This window comes from Typopeltis vanoorti, chromosome 16 (assembly GCF_054136105.1).
Source record: "Typopeltis vanoorti isolate ZY-2024b chromosome 16, IOZ_Tvanoo_1.0, whole genome shotgun sequence".
NCBI classification, from domain to species: Eukaryota; Metazoa; Arthropoda; class Arachnida; order Uropygi; family Thelyphonidae; genus Typopeltis; species Typopeltis vanoorti.
In genome coordinates, this window is record NC_143564.1 from 27042899 (window position 1) to 27057904 (window position 15006).

A 15006-nucleotide genomic window follows, 5' to 3' on the forward strand; every position below is an offset into this window, starting at 1 on the left:
ATTTCAAGTCAATTCTTTATCACCATATAGTTTCATCCTCAGTACATATTACCATAAACTGTCTTGTTCACTCCCTTCAGCATAGGAAATACTTGATTGCCTCAGCAAGTCCCCCTCCCCATACACCACTGGGAAAAAAATAAATTATACTTGACAAGAAATTGTATTCTTCTTCTAAACTTTATTTTACCAAAGCACAAGCAAACAAAAGATTGAATACAAACATTTTCATGATCAGGCTACTTATATATAAAAGCATCACTCAGATGGGGTTTCAACCTTCAGTGAGATCTCATCAATATAAAGGAATCAAAATGATGTATTGTCATATTATTACACTACTCCAGATGAGAAATAGTAAGGGCCCCACCCACTTTTTTTTTTTTTTTTGCAAGAATAAAAATGTAAATTATATTTGGCATGAAATATATTCTTCTTTTAATCCTTATTTTATCTAAATATGAGCAAAAAAAATTTTGCCCACAAAATATCTTCATAATCAGGCTGCTTGTTTATGGAGGGTGATGACTTAACATCAAGTTGATCTAGCATTATCTGTCTAGGATGCAACAAATCTTTAACAACAGCTTATCAACTAAAGTTGATTTAGCTCAGGAAGTGGCAGAGTTTTTCCATTCAGAAATTTCAGATCATTTTCATCTTGCAAAACAGACAAACTGACCAGAAGAAAACACATGCAACTGACAGACAACAAACTATCCTCATGGTCTTAGTTGCTTCAGCCATAATTCCAAATGCCTGAAACTAGTGCAGGTTCCTAAGGGAATGTCCTGAGCATTATGAGATACTAGGACAACCTGAGGTGATGTCAACTGCCTCAACTAAAAAACTAAACATCATGACAAACCATACTATTCAAAATCTTGAAAGAACTCAGAACATTTTTAATATTCCATATACAAATGGAAGTAATTGTTAAAAATTGCATCCACAATGTTTATCTGTACTTTGTTGAGATAATTTGGTTTCTACACTGGATTTAATGATTTAAAAATGGGACAATCAAGAATTCCCTATGCTTAAGGTAACTTAAGCATAGGGAATTATCTATTATATAAGGAATATACCATAAGTTATCTAGTAACTTATGGTAATAAGTTACTAGATAACTTATGGTAATACAGCATATCATGAATCATAATGGATGATAAAGAACGACAACTTAATATCAGGCAAAATGTTTTACATTACATTATGAATAATTCATAATATATGCTAGTGACAACTGATTAGTATTAATTAATTTCAGGAAGCTTATTCTCATAACAGATTTACTAACACATGATATCAAAATGAACAATATTAATGATTTCTTGTTCAGAAACTACAACTAGAATCCTGTTATTTCAAACACATGAAAACATGGATCTCCTGAATTCTATTTTCAATACTTTAATAAATGCAAAAGTACTGATGTTACCAACATCAGTACTTTTTCATTTATTTAAGTAGTGTTTTTTATTTCAAGGAGCAGTAAACAGAAAAAGTAAATTCATTTCAATGACAATTTCATGTTTCTAATGATACGAATAAACTCTAGTAGTAATCTTTCACTTCTTGAGAAGTTAGCAGAGGTAATGATAAGCTATGCAATTTTATATCTTTTGCCTTACAAAATGAAAATAATTCAAGTATTAAATCAGAATGGTTTTCATAATGAGAGGAAAAAACATTTTGCTGGCTTGAATGCCATAATTTTTTCTCTTAATGGTAGTAATGCATAAGTAAGATAATGGTTTGGTTTAATTAATGACTGCTTTCAGCCACTTTAAATGTTAACCATCAATATGATCCTGAATATTATTTTTAAAAAAAATCTTCAGGAAAAAAATGGAAATAAAGTTGTTGAAAGAAAGGAAAACATATTCACAGCTGCTGATTATTCATTATCATACCACAATAAAATTATATTTGATTTATATATGATTTACCTTATCTGCAGAAAGAGGATCTTTTATAAGCACAGAAGCATATAGCTGTGGGGAGAAAAAAAAAAAAAAAAATTACTATATACTCTCATGTAACAATTTTTCACAAACACTACCTTTCAATATAGATAATAATCTGGCATATCTCAATATAACTGAAGATTTTAAGTTGCTTTTAAGTTTCCAAAGCAATAGATGCTTATGTATTCCAGGTATGACAGGGGCTGTCAGAATCGAGCAAGCACAATATTGTCAATAAAAGTAACACCTTCTTCAAGATCGGAGGGGGAGATATTAGTACCATCTCCACACTCATTTCCTAAAAAAAGCTCTAGTATTCATCTACTACTTAAAGGCATTCACAAAAATTCATGCTCACAGTGTTAACTGAACCAATAGCCTGTAGATGTAATCTTGGCCAATTACAAGGAAAGATAAAAATTAGACATAATAATGCTTAAAACCCATTTCATTGTTTTTATAAATATCACATGTTATTTATAAAAATAACATGTGATATTATTTGATATCACATGTTATCAAATGCTAAAATTAAATTACCTAAATTACTAAAATTACCTTCTGCTAAAATCCAGAGCATTTTAGCAGAAGAATTTTGACTAAAATTATCAAAAACTGTACCATAAATTAATCAAACCCACCCAGTTTCCCTGTAAGATGGGAAGCTGTATTCTAGAAAATGATAATTTCACCATATATTAATTAGTAATCTTTAAATACAAATGCAATAAGCACACATACAACTAGAAAATGATAATTTCACCATATATTAATTAGTAATCTTTAAATAGAAATGCAATAAGCACACATACAATATACAGAGTGGTACAGAATCAGTTTTTTGGATCCAAGTAACTGGACTTGTGAAGTCTTAATTTGTACTCTGATTCGATACTGAATATAAAATGTGACAAGTCCAAATACAAATTTTGTATATCTCAACAATCACAAAAAAAAAAAAAAAAAAAATATGATTGTCAATTTCTACTACTTGTACCTCTTGTTTACTTTTAAGAATAATGCTGTTTATCAATATCTGTTTAATTCTTACACTACACTAATGATGAATTTGAATGCAGAAAATATCTAACTTTATTATGCTTTTTTTATATTTTAACACATTCCCAACCATGATTTAAAAAATCTGTTGCCCAGGAATAACATTCTGTTAATAAAAAAATTATTAAGTTTCTTGACATTTAAAAGTCAAACTTAACAAAATTAAGCTAATTTATGTGTGTGGGTTTCACATGTATGATAGCATTTTTGTGGCTACAAGGTTTATTCTTCCAGCCTGCCTGTTTGCAAAAACTAAGCATAGCAAATATATGCATGTGACCATGAAACCAACTTGTTAATTTTATTAACAAAATAGATTTATATTTTAAGTTTTAACAATTTCTAAATTTACAAAGTTCAAAAAGAAGAAGCAAATAAAAAATTAAATATGCCAAGGAAATCAAATGCTAAATTTTTCAAGGTGGTAACAAACTCAGAAGCTCAATGCATTAAATGTTCAACAAAAGTATCAAATAAATAAGGCAGCACTGATAAAACATAGTAACAACAATAGTAATGATGATAAAATATCTAATAATTAAACACAGCATTATTTGGCAGAATGACACTGAAACACATCAAAGCAATGCTTCTAAAAAAATCAAAACCATTGACAGATATTCTGTGAAAAAATCCTTAGCACAAATTGTTTCTGAACTGCTACTGTTGATAACATATCATTGGAACAATCACAAAACTGAGTGTTATTCAAAAAACAAAACCAGGTTATAGGTTTCCTAAGGCTGAAACAGATAAGATAAGGTTGATACATGATTTTTAAAAAAGTAAACAGAGACGATGACATCATTCCAAGCACAACAGCAGGAAAGCCAAAGATTTAGTCTCATTTCATGGACTAGTACAAAACGAGACATTATTTTAACATTAATCTGATTGAAAATAATAGCAAAATTTAAAATCTTGGTTTGCTGTTTACAATTTGAAATTGCAGGAATGATCAGAAATCATTTCGGCACTTTCAACAGCAATTCTGAAAATCATATTGTTGGAACACTTGGTGATGGTGCTAGAATCATGGTCAATTATGGCTGTGAATTATCATAATTTATTCCTAAAGAATTAAATACATTTAGCTGTTGATGGTGGTCTCTATTAGAAAAAGGACAACTTTTTGATAAAGATGAAGGATTTAACAATGATAAGGAAGAAAATTTGAAGTTGCCAAATCTGAACTAGCAAAGTCATCACCATCATCAAATTCCTGCCATGTACCCTCAAGGGGTGTACGGGATATGATAGTACTACATGAAAAAAATTACATCATTACTAACTTCCTATCTACAATTTTCCTCCAAATCAGTCTGTTACTTGTCAAGGCTTCAACATTATCAGATCTTATGTTTCTATCATCTAAGGCAGCGCTTCCCAAACTGTGGGCCGCGGCCCCCTTGGGGGCCTTCGGTTTTGTTGAGGGGGGCCGTGAAATAATGAAAATAAATGTAACATGTTTTAAGACTAAGTAGATTTTTTTTTATTTTAAAAGAAATGTATTTAACTTTTATTATTTATTATTTCTTTTTTGTTATTTTTTATATTTTAATGGAAAAATTCACACATTGGATGCTCTCAGGGAAGCTCCAAATCTTCCTGTCCCTTTCATCATGCGTTCGTAATCAGGGACTATTGATATTGACTTTATATACATATCAAAACTCGTTTTATATTATCACTGTCATCCGAGCTAGTTTTCGGTTACCAATAAAAGTTTCACATATACTTCACACATGAAAAAAAAGCTTAAGCAGGTTCATGTAGGGAGATAGTAACTCGCTTGCAGTGGTAAACAACATGCCCTCCCTAGCAGCAGAGGCAATAAAACAAGTACTTTTATTATGCCAGTGAATAAAGTATGAGGAGTCTGTGTAATATATTTCTCAACAAATAGTGGAATTAGAGAAACTGGGATAAAAACACACTAATTAATGAATCACATGTCCCCCTCATACAGAAACTATGCTGTATAGACTGAAACAAAACCATATGTTGCATGGGCAAACACAGAGTCTAACTAAAAACTATTGTTATTAATTAGATGTGTGTGAGTTCGATTTCCCAAGGCAGCAATAAAATTCAACCGAACGTGTTAAAATTCGTAAAAGTGTTAAAACTAAGTACTATATATATATAATGAATGTTATGGCAGTTTCACATATGGAATTCGGTTAAAGAGAGTTAGCATTTCAACTCAATTGTCAGCTATGCTTTTATCTTTCGGTTGCGCGATCTTTTGTTAATACCGCACGAATCATATGCACGTTTTAATAACCTGCCTTTGCTGTCTGTTTCGCGTTAGGCTTAATTACCGTATTTGATTTTTGCAATCGCTGTGTATGTTTTGTATTGAATATAAATACAATAAATATTATAATAATATATCTCTCTATTACGATTTTTTTCGAGGGGGGCCGTGAAATATTTTAATTTTTGCAAAGGGGGCCCTGACATCCAGAAGTTTGGGAAGCACTGATCTAAGGCACTTTGTACCGTATCAATCCACCTATATCTTGGTCTTCCTCTGGGTCGTTTTCCTGCCAACCTGGCAGAAAACACTTGTTTTGCTAATCTTTCTTCGCCCATTCTGTTTAAGTGACCATACCACCTGAGATTAGCTCTGCTAATGCATTCTTGGATGTTGACAATGTCAAGCAAAGTCTCATGACTTAAATGAAATTATTCAAAATGTTTACAAAGCAGTTAGTATTTTAAGACCTCAACTGTATGTAAATCATTATTATTATTATCTGAAACCTCCACTGAGTCAAGGACTCATCAAAAGAGAGGCTATAAATCACCAAAATGTCATACATTCACGTAAATTAATTTACACTAGATGCACTCACTACTACTAAAGGCAAACTATTCCACTCACTCACTGCTCTCTGAGAGAAAAACCTAGCTGTTACCCCTTTCTTGACTTGAACAAACTTCCATCGATGCCCCCCATGTTCTAGCCCCACCTTCCATATAACGAAAGATTTCATCAGATGCTATCCTATAATACCCATTCAAAAGTTTATAGACCTTTATCATATCACCCCCTTTTTCTTCAGTTAACCAGTCTGTAATCCACATACTCACAATCTGTCCTCATAATCTGGATATAATGTTTGTAACTCTTCTTTGCATTCTTTCCACAGAATCCTGAAGACCAAATCTACACACAATTATCCAAGTGTAGAATTATCCTTATAAAGAGGCAAAATGACTTCCTCATCCTTACATATCAAGGTTCACTTCAACATCACAATTATTCTCTAAATTGTATTTGAAACTTTTGCTATATAACCTTTGAACTTCAAATTCCTATCCATCAAGATCCCTTGCCCCCCCCCCAGTTTGTCGCATAACCCCTCTGATATAATATGCCCCTTGAGATCTCATCACACCAAAGTGCATAAGTTTACACTTACTAACATTAAACTGACAGCCATTTTCGTTTGCTCAAATTTCCAGCCTATTCATATCATTTTGTTTGTAACTGCTGAATATCAGTAGCATCCCTGAATGCCCTGCCTATCTTCACATCATCAGCAAATAAATTGCACATCTGATGTTAGACCCTACCTGATGTCATCAATTTATATATTGAACAATAATGGCCCAAGGGCTGAACTCTGAGATATCCCACTGGTCACCTTAAATCTGGCAATTCACACCCAATGTATACCACTTTTTGATATGTCTCTCAACCATCCCCAGATCCAAGTCAAGAGTTTATATTCCAGTCCCATATTCTTCAGTTAATGCAACAGCCTACCGTGTAGTATGCTATCAAATACCTTAGAAAAATCGAACAATATCAGTGTATCCACTCCCTTTATCCAACTTGGTCATAACATTGTCATAAAATATGAGCAAAGTGTTAAAACATGACCTACTTTTAGTAAATACCTTAGAAAAATCGAACAATATCATAGTGTATCCACTCCCTTTATCCAACTTGGTCATAACATTGTCATAAAATATGAGCAAAGTGTTAAAACATGACCTACTTTTAGTAAACCCATGCTGCTCCTTGCAGAGTATAGCTTGTTTCTCTACCCATTTCTGTATGTGAGTTCTTACCAACTTTTCTAAAATCTTCAATACCACACCAGAGATACTGATAGGTTGGTAGTTAGACACATCATTTTTTTGCACCACCCTTGTACAATGGAACTATTCATACATTCCTTCCACTGCTGTGGTATCATTCCTGAGCTGAGACTCAAGTTATACAAAGAGGCGTAGCCAATTTGGCTGAACAGTCCTTTAACAAACAGGCTGATATTCCATCTGTCCCTCTAGACAAATTCTTATCCAGGTTATGCAACAGCTCTTCAACCTCATTTTCATGAACCTCTAACTCTTCATCCAATGTAGCAGTAGCATTGTGCACCATGTTACATGTTGATATATCTAAGCAAAGTGAGCACTCGTTAATTGAACAATCTCATTAGCTTCTGACACTCAAGTACCATCTACATTCAATAAAAGTCATTCTTTCTTTTACTTGCGGCATAACAATAAAATTCTTTTGGATTGTCTTTAGCTTGCATAGTCAATTTCTTTTCATACTCCAATTTAGCTTTCTGCACAAAATATTTGTTACTTTTCTGGCCTGAGCTTTATATATTTCATAACTCATCTCTTATTCTCACGATATTCTTTCTACATCATCTTCTTGTAGATCTCTTGCTTAATAAGGTTGCACATCCATTTCACTCCCAGCCTATTTATTCTTCGAACACTAAGGATACATTCAGATACTGCCTCATTTAAGCAATATCTGAATAACTTTTTCAAAGATTCCCATGCATTGCTGACATTTTTCCCATTCAGTAACTGATACCATAGGACTAAAGACAGTATTCTCCTAAGTTGATCATAATTTCTAGCTTTGTAGTTCAGCATGTATCCTGTTCTAATTGGAGCATCAATACAATTAGATACTTCCCAAGAAAGCACAGCATGATCACTTTTTAACAGACCGTCCCCCTCCTTCTGACGCTATGAGCAAATCCAACACTCTTTGACCTCGAGTTCCTTCTTTCACATGCTGCTTGAGAAAGTTGTCTCGCAACAATTCAATAAATTCCTCTTCTACCCAATCAATGTTTTGAAAATTGAAGTCGCCCATAATGATCACTCGTTTGGTATCAATAAGGCTAAATGGCGATGCATTTCTTTGTCCTCTGCAACTGAGCTGCCAGGTCTGTAGCAACTAAATTATTCATATATTCCATTCTGTTAGCCTCCACTTCACGCCAGATAGACTAAAACTCACCACTACACAGGACATTGTTACCATCATTGTTTTCTTGCATTTCTACCCTAACTGGACTTAAGTCATCTCTGATATCATTATTAGTACTTCTCCTCCCCTATCTTTTCTGTCATTCCTAAAAATAGTATACCCATTACATTGATCCCAGTTACCATATCTGATTCTGATAGTCAGGTTTCACTAATGCCAACAATCTTAGGCCACATCATATTCAATAAAGCAAAAAATTTAACCCCTTTGCTTCTGATGCTCCTGGCATTTGTGCATAGACATAATAAATCACCATCTATCCTATTCTTATAATTAGATAAGCCACACATAATACAGCCACTCTCAAACCAACGCTTTGGCTACGCTATGTTGACGATGTGCTTGCTATTTGGCCACATGGCCCAGGCACAATTGGATACGTTCTTAGCGCATTTAAATAACCAGCATCCAAAAATCCACTTTACAATGGAAATGGAAGCTAGTAACTGTCTGCCCTTCCTGGATACACTAATCACGTGTCTTCGAGATGGTTCCTTATCATTTTCAGTTTTTAGAAAATCCACACATACAGGGAGATATTTACATAAACAATCACACCACCACCCATCTCAACAGTATGGTATCTTAAAAACGCTAACCCACAGAGCGAGAGCAATCTGTTCACAATGCTCTTGCTGCTGAACTAGCTCACTTATGCCACACCTTCTTGGCCAATGGCTATAATCCCCATAAGATAAACAAAATACTAAATGCTCCAAGAAACCCCACTATCCACCATGGAGAACTACAACAAAATAGCCATTTTGTTGTAGTTCTCCATTGTGGATAGTCACCATCCCATACATAAGCACATCGGAAAAGATAGTGTTACGTCGTTGTTTACGTCTATATTTTACCTTGTTCTTCCTCTAAATAGCCTCTTTCTAATCTACTGTTGTGCCCTTAAAATATTAATTCAGTACTATTTCCTTTTCAGATACTGGCAAAATTTATATTATGCTGTGCCAACCAATATCCTATAACAGAAGAGACTCTTGTTCAGGGAAACAATTCTAAATTCAAAAGGGATTCGCACAATAATTAATCTCACTGTAGTGCTGTGCAGATTCAGTTAGCAGTCGTGACCTGAATCTCACTTAAGCAATAACATCTAATTCCTTCCCGTCAAAAGGTTCTATTTCATATGTGGTGGTTTGAATTCGTAATCAGGCATAAAAGGTATAAGGTACAAAATATGTTTATTGGAAAAGCACAAAACAATTACAGTTAAGAAAATTCAATTATTCAATAGAACAAACTTCACTCTAAGTTAAGGTTCATACTAAATCACAACAATGAATTCGAGTAAACTAAATCCTTCAATTACAAAAAGATAAGATTAAATATGAGCATAACACTACCAGGATATAATTCCTTCACAAGTTATTCACAGTACATGAATTGAACACTTTCATTAATACTTTATCAATAACTATCTTAATTCTAAATTTCATTAGTCAAGCCTAGCCATTCTCAATCAAAATACTGCCTATCAACAATTCTTCTTTGTTCCACGTGGTCTTAACTAATCCAATCAAATTCTCACTTAAAAGTTCTCTATTAGTATCCTTTAGTTTACAGTATACACAAATTTCTTATTCTTCTAAGCGATTTTTAACATAGAATGAAAATCTTTACATTACCGGATCCTTTCAGATTTCATGCTGCCATCTCATGTAGATCTGGATTACCTTACTGTATATTTATCGGCCGTCTTTGCGTCTGGCGATGCACTACGCTTTTCTTTGAATCTTTTCCGGACTGAGGTGTGCTGTCTCTGCAGGAAACTTTCTCCATTCTCTCCGATGGGACATTCTGCTAAGGCTCGATTCTGCATAGGCCGTCATATCGCGATCAGCTCCGCTTGGAAATCTTCAAGTATTCTCAAGAAAAGAACCTGCCATCCGTCATCACTGTAGTCAACCCACCGCTCTCTCACGAATCCCCTGAAAAAAACTCTTAAACTGGAATCCAGGAACCGAAGAAGAAAAAGCCCCGTAATACCGTACGTATCGTCTTTTATTCACCCTATCGGGTGCCCTCTATTCGATGTGGTTTTTACCCACGAACCCCATCGTTCATGCCCCTTGGGTGATCCTACACTCTCCCTAATCTGTTAGGTTTACCCTATTCCAGGTAGTTGTTCTGACGTCACTTTCCGCATAGGTACAGCCTCCATCGCTACGCTTGACTCGTACAGATTATACACAATTATTCCAGATTACTACTTATAATCTTTCTTGAAATTTCGTAATGTACTAGACAGCTTAGTGGGATTTACAAATAACTTAATTCCCTTACATAATTCTTACTATTCTGACACAAAATTCTCTGCTTCTCATTTCAGTTATACAGGAATAAATTTCAATATATGGCACATATGGACTACACATTATCACATAACATAAAGAAAATTTTCATAATTATTAGCTGATGTGCAGGTATCTCCTTAGTAATATTTATCATGTTAAATCCTGAATAAAGAACTTACTTGTAAAGTTCTCTATTCAGAATCTAACAATAGAGAGAATTCACAATAAACGTCAACTACGCACTGTATTCAGACTGTGTCAAATCAGCAACTCTCATCCATTCACCCAAGGACGGCATCCCTCCTTTATCACATCCAGGATTCTACAAAGTACCCTGTTTGTGTGATCAAGCTTATTACTGTCAAACAGGAAGAACTGTGGACATCTGCATCAGTGAACATAACAGATACATTCAGCACTATCACTATGGCAAGTCAGGCCTAGCAGACCATGCTTTGGATACCCCTGCACACAGGATCGACTGGAAGAAAACAAAAGTACTGCACAGAAGCTTTTACAAGTCAGAGAGATTGAGATTGTTCTTAGATGCAACAGAAGCCTTGAAACATACCTCCAAATCTCAACAAATATGGCTGTATAAATTTGCCCAAAACTAACTAGTACCCCTGCTTTCTCTCTCTCTCTCTTTTTTTTTTTTTTTTTTTTTAGGTAGAGTACACCTAATTAGGACTTTAGTCTTTGTGTTGTTGCTATAATTTCTATTAAACTAATCCCTTTGTTACACCATGTTGTTGTAGTCTCATGTACTGTGACAACTGTGTTTTTGTGCTCTGAAGATGCTGGTTATAACACCAGTAAAATATCAGCAATAAGTCAATAAATAATTATTTACTTATAATTCTGTGTTCTGATATATACCGTCAAACTTAAACAACAGGAGATTAATAATAACATAAAAGTAATCATGTAGTGTTGTCATAATAGCCTGCACACCTCTTTAGGGTACATATCAGGAAACTGATGAAGATGATAAATAAATTAAGTAATAATTAATATTGTGAATATAGTGCCTAAGATAGTGGATAGTATTCCTGCAAACATACAGTGTAAAATATTTAAAAAGTGTTGCCTGTGTTTCAAAATTAGTACCATGTGTTATTTTCATACCATAACGATAAAATAAAATATGAAATTCCATACCGTAAGTGCTCGAGGGGTTTGTCCAAGCTGTTTACAGGCATTACTTGCTATTGCAATGGCTTCTCTTGTACGATGAAGTGCCAAGTAACAGTCTACTAAACCTGAAATTAAAAACAAAATTAAAATGTACTGAGTTACTTGTACAAAATGAAAAAAAAAATATATATATTAATGAATATTTAGTTGTAAGTTAAGTGGAAACTATACGTCCACTTCAGAATTTCTTTGTTCTTTAACAAAGAAAGATCAGAGACATATCTTTATAGGTGGGGTACCTTCCATCAGAATGGGACAAATATTTTATACCCACCCTATTTTATTGTTAATATAAATCCCTGCCATTATGAATATACAATCAATATGAAATATTTTCAGTATACTGTCACTATGCAATTTGTTTAGTCAAAAGAAATTGTTACTTGTTATAAAATAATGAAAACCAAATGTGCCAAATGCACAATTATTAAGCCTTCTCCAGAGTGATCACTAAGTAGTGATCATCTTATGAGAATGCTGAGAAATCCATTCTGTGGTCATCTGAAAATATAAACTACTTTTCATCCTAAGCATTTCCATATTTTATTCTGAATAGTTCTTATAACAAGATTTTGCAATTAAGTTAATTCATTCACAATTGAATTAATACCCTTTATGCCATTTTGGTATTTCAAAAAATGCATGTATATACAGTGTTCTCCCCACAAATTTTTACCAGCCAGGTGGAATGAAGCATTAGATGGGTGTACAAAAATTTTGTGTGTGTTAAGAAAGACCCTTTTTCATAACAAATTAAAATAGTAATTTTATTAGAAATTACTTCAAACAAGGATAATATTTTATATAGTAATTATAACAAACAAGACTAGGATTTTTCTTATTTCCTCATTAAGTAATAATTCCCCTCCAGTGAAATCAGCATCAGATTATTTAGTGTTCTGACTGATGCGATTCTGCATACAAATTTTTATCCTTTTTAATGCAGAGAAACCCCTTTCACATTCAGCTGTGCTCACAGGTATGGCCAGTCCAACAGCAGCTAGTTTTGCTAATTTTGGAAAAGACTCTTTGAGCTCAGATGTTGCTAATTTCAGCAGTATTTGTCTTGGATCTAGATTTTTGTGTATGACTGTCCTATGGCTTGCAATGCAAGAAACTGAGCTGGTCTCACGAGTATCGAGACTCTCTGGTTCGATTTCTCATCACTATTAATTAAAAAATGTCTTAAATTATTTTTCCATTCTTGCTCATTATTTAGCCATGTCAATTCACAATAAAATTAGCCAGGCGGTCAGTAAAACCAGCCGGGCTGTTTGCCCATTTAAAAGGTACTGGGAAGAACATAGATATAAAATAATACTTCTGTAATGCAGTCAGTACCTTTGGCTGAAAAGACTTGAATTTAAATCGTCTAGGAAACAAATGATATTTACAAGGACATTTCAAAGCCAAATCACATGATTATCATAGGCCAATGAACATAGCAGGTAAAGGGAGAAAAGCTAAGTTTAAGCTAATTTTTCTCAGAACTATCACATCAGTTTCTCACATGGTTTCCTGTCTTTGATCAGCTGTTTTATTTCTAATCCAGCTCTCAGATCAATAAGTTAAAACTGAACATTGTCATGTATACAGCTGCTTAGGGTTTGAATAATTTCTCTCTTAATCTATATAAATTTATTCAGGTGACTCCCTGCCATACCAGCTTTGGTAATTCTGTTGTCTATTTCCATATTTAAATTGCCACCTTCAATAAAAATTGTGCCTAAATAGCTTAATTATGTTCTATAGGTTCTCCATTTAGAATGCTGTTAATGTTCTCAAGGTTTCTTCCTATTTTCATATCAAATTTATTACAGCAGTTATTCAGTTTAGTTAATGGAATCTTAGTACTGGATTTTTTTAGGAGTATAACATTATCTACATAAAGTAAAGAATTGAGAGTCTATTTTTCACTTGGTTAGAGTATAATGAATTTAGTTTAATCCTTTATCCAAGTGTGAGCAAACAAAGTTTGCACCTGAAAGCATCTTCAGGACTGGGGTAAGGTGGTACAACACCAGGGCACTCCTTGCAAAGGTGGAGAAAGCTCTACCCAACACTCCTTACTCAGTATCTCCCATAATACAAAACACATCTCCTTGCGGATATGTCTAATGTTATGCATTAAGGGAAGGGCCACAACCCAGACTAGTTTTGACCTTTATTGAGGTCTCTTCAGTGGGAGCCAGGCCCAAGTGGAGATACCAGGCAGAAGCATTAGCAGGTAATCTCTACCTAAAGGAGTTGCCAAATGGTGTGCCACCCTTTTTTAATAAATTACTCTGGATTTAGAGAAAGATGTTGAAAGTCTATTTTTCACTTGGTTAGAGTATAATAAATTTAGTTTAATCCTTTATCCAAGTGTGAGCAAACAAAGTTTGCACCTGAAAGCATCTTCAGGACTGGGGTAAGGTGGTACAACACCAGGGCACTCCTTGCAAAGGTGGAGAAAGCTACCAACACTCCTATGTTGGTAGCTTTCTCCACCTTTGCAAGGAGTGCCCTGGTGTTGTACCACCTTACCCCAGTCCTGAAGATGCTTTCAGGTGCAAACTTTGTTTGCTCACACTTGGATAAAGGATTAAACTAAATTTATTGTAAAGAATTGAGATTAACATCTCTAATTTTGATATCAGACATGAAGCAACTTTCTTTTGCAATGTGATAGTGTGTGTCTGTGTTTCACATCCAGATTTTACATTAAAACACCTTACTATACTTCCTTCAATTTTAACTGCTAATTTACAACATACAGTAAATAACTTTAATTAAATTAGCACAAATACCAAATATAACAGTACATATTTCTGGAATGAACAAGCAATTCGAAGAAGACAGAATACAAGGCAAATACAATAATCAGCTAACCAATAATAGCAATTGCCATATCATATCAATTATATAAATCATTTCTTTGATTTTTTCAATGTGAAAAATCATTTTTTCACATTGGATAAGAATCTCCCTTTTTTTTTTTTTTTTATTTGGAGGGGAGCACAATTATCCCAATTTAAATTGAGCCAGCATAACAGAACTTCAGACTATCTTTGAAAAGACAATCATATTTAAAACTGTTTTTATGGAGAAGGCAAGCATTGTTCCAAAGGATACTGTGTGGTTGCAATACCATGTTGTGTGAGACAGATGT

At 33.9% G+C, this 15006-nt stretch overlaps 1 protein-coding gene across 2 annotated transcripts in view; it reads right to left on the bottom strand.

The window, feature by feature from the left end:
* APC7 (anaphase-promoting complex subunit 7) overlaps positions 1–15006 on the bottom strand; it is a 238375-nt gene that overhangs the window by 76049 nt on the left and 147320 nt on the right. For both annotated transcript variants that reach the window (XM_090406349.1, XM_090406348.1), the window contains 2 exons: positions 11820–11920; positions 1953–1997 (listed from right to left, as the gene is read on the bottom strand). In XM_090406349.1, coding sequence (XP_090262475.1) covers positions 1953–1997; positions 11820–11920 — 146 coding nt within the window. The remainder of the gene's footprint in view (positions 1–1952; positions 1998–11819; positions 11921–15006) is intronic.